The 1,507-nt window shown below is 32.3% G+C and overlaps 1 protein-coding gene across 1 annotated transcript; it reads left to right on the top strand.

Moving 5' to 3' along the window:
* Positions 1-250: 250 nt before the first annotated feature.
* On the top strand, positions 251-761 carry LOC111617575 (tRNA dimethylallyltransferase-like; the record flags this gene model as incomplete). The annotated part of the gene is made up of 3 exons (XM_023358857.1): positions 251-398; positions 465-576; positions 643-761. Coding segments are annotated over 3 exons (379 nt in total), but the record flags the coding sequence as incomplete, so codon positions are not given.
* Between the last annotated feature and the right edge of the window lie 746 nt (positions 762-1,507).

The following is a 1,507-nucleotide window of genomic DNA, read 5'->3' as shown; positions in this document are numbered from 1 at the left end:
TCTGAATTGGTAGTTTCATTGTTGATTGGTCAGCCATCAACTTTCTTTGGCACAGGGAAGTACAGGGATTTGACCATCTGTGTCTCTTAATCTTGGTCAGCTCTTGTCAAGTAGCTTGTTCGACAACAGAATTATTGTATAGCAACTGGGACAAATATGGTGTTCAAAACCCAACATTTGATTGTATTATAATTTATATTTGTTGCATTTATTACAGTATTTATGTATTACTAAGTTGTAAATTTTTAATTATAGAAGTCTTCAAATTTACCAACAGCAGGGTGTCACCCACAGCCAACTTTTAGAAGAACAGAAAACCGAAAGCGGAAGTAGCTGTTATGGGGGACCACTGAGATTTAAGAATACTTGCATTTTATTTATACAGTGCAAACAGAATGGTAAAGTCTAATTATCATTACTTTATCCGATTGTCTGTCATGTTTACTTAACGTATAAACTGTCAGTTTTGAACGAGCGCCTGGATTCCCGTGTGGATGACATGATTAAAATGGGACTGATCGAGGAAATTCAGGGTTTTTACAAAGACTACAGAAATTATACTACATCCAATAACATGTAAGAATGTTTCTGTAAGTTACTTCATTTTGTTACAAAAATAAATGTGATTCTTCTAATTATTAGTCTGCCGGATTACACTTACGGCATCTTCCAGTCAATAGGATTTAAAGAATTCCACAAGTATCTAATGCTTCCTGATGATGAGAAAGAAACAGAAGCTGGAAAGAAATTATTTGCAGAAGGTAAGGATTTCTTTAAATTACAAAAAAAGAAATTAAAAGTTGTTCATATAATAGAAAATTTCAAATTTGCTTACATTGTGAGAAACTGATTTGTACAATAGCTTGGCAACTCTTACTTAAAATCTATCTTGGCACTTAGGAAAATTTACAATATTTCACAAAGTGTATCATGCATTGCTTGCTATTTCGAATGCACATGTATGCACTCTGTATATACCATAGCCTACAAACAATAAATAAGCCTTCTCATTATGCCCCATTCCTTGTCACCAATTTTGTAATTTTTTCCACTAGAGGTACTGCATGCCCTCCTATTATCAATTTATCATTGCAGAGTTTTGTGTAAGTTTGATAAAATAGGAAAATTTATATAAAATTATAAACAGTTTTTACTACTGTTATATACAACAGAGGAAAAGTATGGCTATTGGTTCAAATAAGACCCCCCCCCCAAGGTTTTAATATTTTCGTCTTGGGATCTTAAAATGTTGAGAAATGCAAAAAAAATTTATAGGTTTTTCTGTATGAATGGATGTTAGTGAGTGAGTGTGTGTGATACAATTTGTTACCCTCTTTGAAGCTTAATATCTCCTGTGTTTTATATTGAAAATGTATGAAATTTTGTAGGGAAGTTTGTGTATTAGGGGATTTATGCTAAAAGATTTTGGTAGTTAAAGGAAAATCGTATGTCATATCTTGAGTACAGTTGGACTTAATGGTAATTTTATTCATTATTAGCTTTTACA

The sequence above is a fragment of the Centruroides sculpturatus genome, unplaced genomic scaffold (genome assembly GCF_000671375.1).
Source record: "Centruroides sculpturatus isolate CEXI.00-Female unplaced genomic scaffold, Cexi_2.0 scaffold7233, whole genome shotgun sequence".
Taxonomy (NCBI): domain Eukaryota; kingdom Metazoa; phylum Arthropoda; class Arachnida; order Scorpiones; family Buthidae; genus Centruroides; species Centruroides sculpturatus.
Note: the sequence above shows the minus strand (reverse complement) of the source record. Positions and strands in the feature narration are given on the sequence as shown.